At 36.3% G+C, this 4,933-nt stretch overlaps 1 protein-coding gene across 1 annotated transcript; it reads right to left on the bottom strand.

The window, feature by feature from the left end:
- Positions 1-1,571: 1,571 nt before the first annotated feature.
- LOC149264288 (uncharacterized) lies at positions 1,572-4,497 on the bottom strand. Its single transcript, XM_089398012.1, has 2 exons — positions 2,034-4,497; positions 1,572-1,928 (listed from the first exon to the last, which is right to left on the bottom strand). Exons 1-2 carry the CDS (start codon positions 4,495-4,497, stop codon positions 1,582-1,584), a joined length of 2,811 nt encoding a protein of 936 aa, XP_089254138.1. The 3' UTR covers positions 1,572-1,581.
- Between the last annotated feature and the right edge of the window lie 436 nt (positions 4,498-4,933).

Genomic DNA, 4,933 nt, shown 5'->3' with positions numbered 1-4,933 from the left:
TGGAGCACCACTGAATTTGACATTGTATAAGTTTTGTTAATTTGTATATAGCTATCTAAACATTGAATAAAAATGACTATCTTCTTAGTTATATTTATAATTTGAAATTTGAATAATAAATTTACATATTATTAGTTTAGATTTATTTTAACTTTGGATTTCCCAAGTTTCTAGAGAGATCAAATCTCTTTTCATTTTAAAAGAGATTTATATCTCAAGATATTTGATTCCTCTAAATACAAGAATTAAGATAAAACTAGATTAGTTTAATTATTAATTATAATTAATTATAGTTATAATAATAATTATTATCACTATTATTATTTTAATATATAATTTGATTGAATCAAAATAATTTATTAATAATTATAATTATTTTATTTTATTTTGACTTAATAAAATAGTTATAAAATACTACATTACAAAATCAATACACAATAAAAATATTAATATTCATTACATTACAAAATATCTAATAAAATAATTAATATTTATATATAAAAAAAGAAAAAAACACTCTTTTAAATTCAATAAAAAATAAAATTGAATTAGGTTTATTATACTTAATATAATTCCTATGTATTAGAGACATTCAGGTATAACGACCAAGTATAAAGGCTACCACTAAAGAAGTTACTGAAATACATAGTGTAACTAAAAACAAGAGAAAAAAATGTGGCACACCATAACAGAAACCACCCAAGATATTTTATATATCTAATTTGTAGAAGGTAATCCTCAAGCGAAAAGGCATTTGGACGTCGTCGCGGTCTACCTAATTGTTTGAAAATATCTAATAAGTATTTTGCGTTTTCATGGTTGGTGTTACAATATATAGGATATAAGGTTTTTTAATTTTATATATAATTATTATTATTATTTAATTTTAAGATTAGGATTAAGTTAGATATTAAATCGGTGTATGAAATGTTATTGTTTATGAGACAAAGGACCTATTTCCGTGTTGAATCTATTCTATTTAATTGTTTGAGAATAATAAGTATTTGGCATCAAATTGGTGTATGAGATCTCTTGTTTGTGGGAGGTTTTTTCACCTTATATATAATTATTATTATTATCCAATTTTAAGGTCACTACCAAGCCATACACCAAATTAGTATATAAGACCCCATGATTTTAAACATATAACCTCTTAAAAAAAAAACACATGCTTTTAATCATTAAACCTACTAAAATTATACACATCTATAAATTTTTAACACATAACTACTTAAAATAAAAAGATGACTAGATAAAATAAAATCATTACTGTTTATATATATAATTTTTCTTTAAATTTCATCCAAATATTTTTATACGTTTATAAAATTGAAAATTACATTTATATAAGAAGTTTTATTCGAAATATAAATGACATTTTTTACACCTTGTAAACAAGAGTCTTACTCAAAATGTAAAATTCGTTATAACTTTTTTGAAACTTTATAAATATAAAATTGGATAGTCTTTTTGACGTGCCTTCGAGGAAATAACAATCTCATGATCTGTTCTATCTATTTGTGTGCGAGTGCAACCATCACAACTAGCATTCAAGTAATGTATCCAGTAATTCTTGTACTTTCATATGGACTGCAACACGTCTAACACTTGTTTCATGGAAGGCCGACGGTTTGGCGCGCTGTTGGTGCACCGTAAACCAACTGCCAGCATACCCAACATTTTCTCTCTATAACCACTGGTACTCTCGTCTTCCTCTTCTATAATTCGCCGGTCCAATACTCCCAACAGCCGCTGCTCCTCCTCTTCTTTGCAAATTAACTGCTTGTCAACCCATCCCACGATGTCGAGGCTTTCCCCATATTCCGTCTCCCCCGTGGCTCGCTTCCCACTCACAAGCTCCAGCAGCACCACCCCGAAGCTGTATACATCGCTCTTCTCATTCACTTTCATCATGCCATATGCATACTCTGCACATGAAGCATGTCAGCTGTCATACCCACTAACAATAAATATTGTTTTATCAATCTATATATATAGCAATTGGATCAGGGTTCCGGAATGCCATACAATACCTGGGGCAATGTAGCCATGAGACCCGGTGAATCCAGATATTGTTAGACCGTACTCTTCTCCCGACCCCGGTTGATGACGAGATAATAGTTTCTTGGAAACACCAAAATCGGCAATCTTGGCTTCAAACTCTGAGTCCACCAAGATATTGCTCGATTTCACGTCTCTATGCAATATTGGAGGCCTACAATCATTATGCAAATAGCAGAGCCCACGAGCTACACCAACTGCAATGTTGTGCCGGACTGGCCACCCCAGCGCCTGCATTGATTCTGATCCTCCATGAAGGCACTCAAACAGGCTTCCATTTTGTATGTATTCAAATACCAATAACTTGAAATCCGATTCTGCACTTGAGATGCAGCACAAAAGCTTTAGGATGTTGGAATGCCTAATCAAGCCCAGGGTCTCCACTTCTGCTTCAGATTCATTTCCCCTGTTCGAAATCTTCTTAACAGCCACCTCCTGCCCATTCCGGAGACTGGCCTTGTACACTTTTCCAGCACCTCCTGATCCAATCACATTGCCCTCTGTCAACTGCTTGAGGATGTAAGACCCGTTCACTTCCAAGCCTGAGTGAAAGGGTGTTACTTCCCATGACGTTGAGCTTCTTGGTTTTCCCATAAAGGAATTTCTCAATATGCCATTATTGATGTTGAAAAAACCAATACAAATCAAACACGAAAACAATAAAATTGCCATTGCTAACACCAGAATTGGGACTAAAATTATTGGCAAATAATGATGTAATAATGAATCTCTTTTCTTTGGTGAACATGATCTAACCCTAAGCCCCAAAGCCGGATCCGCGCATAGGTAGGGATTGGCAAGAAAACTATCTCTATAATGCAAATTCTTGAAACTGGCTGGAATTGAGCCAGACAACTGGTTGCCAGATACGTTAAAAAAGGTTAAATTATTTAGATACCCCAATTCAGGCGGAATGCCCCCCTCAAGTTGATTGTTTGACAGATCTAGACGGCTTAAATTTGACAAGGAACCTAACAATGCATAAATCTCACCTGTTAACCGGTTGTTTGCAAGATTGAGGTCAGAGAGGTGTGGAAAGTCTGCAAGCGCATCAGGAAGAGGCCCCGACAGTCGGTTATTGCTTGCATCGAAAATTAAGAGATTCCTCAGCTGTCCAATCTGTGGAGGAATTATGCCGCTGAACCGATTGTTGGCGATCTCTAACCATTGCAACTCCTTTGCTTCACCAATCTCCATGGGAATGTGGCCTTCAAACAAATTATTATAGAGCTTCAATTCTACAAGTGTTTGACAACTCCATAAAGTCGAAGGAACTTCACCACTTAACTGGTTATTGTAGAGTTGTGCGTATTGCAGACTACCGCAAGAGTCGAATGGCGGCAAACTGCCGCTAAAATTGTTCGAAAATATAATCAAGGCAAAAAAATTTCCTCCTTTGCATAGATTTCGAGGCAGAGGGCCCTCGAAATGGTTCTCTGAAACATCGATCAGCCAAATATCAGAATGTGTACCCAAATTCTGTGGCAACCAGCCACTCAGCTTGTTACTGGAAAGATCCACGCTTCTCAGATTAACAAGTATTCCTAGCTGTGCAGGGACAGACCCCGTGAGGTTGTTCTCCCACAAAGACAAGGTTTCCAAGTGGACCAGATTTGCAATTGTTTCAGGAATCGTTCCATTCAGCTGATTAGTTGAAAAGTCGAGATTACGTATGCTCCTCAGCTCGTCAATATTGGGCGGGAGTTTTCCAGAGAGCTGGTTTTCCCAGAGATATAGTTCTGTCATCCTGGACAACCTCATCAAACTGGTGGGAATGTTACCCGAGAGACGATTGTCAGAGAGATCCAAGCTCTTCAGCTCAGTCAAACTACCCAACGAAGAAGGGATTTCTCCTTCCAGACTGCAGTTCATCAGCCATAGCTGCTGCAGGTGAGTCAAATTGCCGAGAAAAGCAGGAATCGATCCGCTCAACTTATTATAATTGAGAGACAGGGTCTCCAATTTGGGTAACGTGCCAAAGCCTGGAGGAATATCTCCAGAGAAACTGTTATGCTCCAAGTTCAGATGGCGCAACTCAGCCAATTCATGGATGCGATGCGGCAAACTTCCGACGAACAGGTTCTTTGACAAATCCAGCGTCTGCAAACGCTTGCATGCCAGAAATCCGTAGGGGAACGGGCCTCCGAAATGGTTGCCAAGCAGTATCAATTCCTTTAGACATTGAAGGCCACATATAGTAGAACTCAGGCTTCCTGAAATGTTAGTGTTGGAGAGATTAAGTTTAGTAACTACCTTCAATTGTGTATCACAAAACACTCCATTCCAACTACATGGACTATCATCAGTTGCGTTCCAGCTGCTCAAAGAATTATTTGTGTCTATCCACTCCATCTTTTTAATCTGAATAAGAATTCTGCCTTCCTCTGAGATATTCATGGCATTGCAGAACTGAAGTACAACTTGCAACAGGCTCATGACGAAGATGCAGAATAATTTGGATTGGGAGAATGGGAGCTGTAAGCACAAGTGACCCATGGTCAGTTGGTTGCTTGATATTTTGGATTTGCTTTGCTTTGCCAGATATAAATATAACAATTTTTTCTATCAACGATCAGATCATGTGCATTTTCCACAGAATAAACTTTCGACGAAGCATCAAAGGCCTTGACTAAACATGAATACTTATTGGCCTATGTGACCTTTCATAGTGATTCAAGTTGGATGCTTGACTGAATGAAGTTCACATATCCATTCTTGAGGAAACTTCACAACAGCAGCAGTTGTTTTTGTTTTTGTTTTTTTTTAAATTCACTTATTTAATATAATATTTTTCCTACGCTCACACAAAATTACTAAATACATACATCATTATAATCTCTTTTTTCATATCTTAAATAATTTACATTTGTTA

Source organism: Pinus tabuliformis, chromosome 6 (assembly GCF_031772625.1).
Source record: "Pinus tabuliformis cultivar Carrire ecotype Pingquan chromosome 6, CPIR1, whole genome shotgun sequence".
Taxonomy (NCBI): Eukaryota; Viridiplantae; Streptophyta; class Pinopsida; order Pinales; family Pinaceae; genus Pinus; species Pinus tabuliformis.
The sequence above is the reverse complement of the archived record's forward strand: the minus strand, read 5'-3'. Positions and strand labels throughout refer to the sequence as shown.

Coding starts and splice junctions, on each gene's coding strand:
- LOC149264288 (XM_089398012.1), bottom strand. CDS start 4,497: ATGAGCCTGTTGCAAGTTGTACTTCAGTTCTGCAATGCCATGAATATC. Junction 1,929..2,033: donor TCATGGCTACATTGCCCCAG/GTATTGTATGGC, acceptor CTTCATGTGCAG/AGTATGCATATGGCATGATG.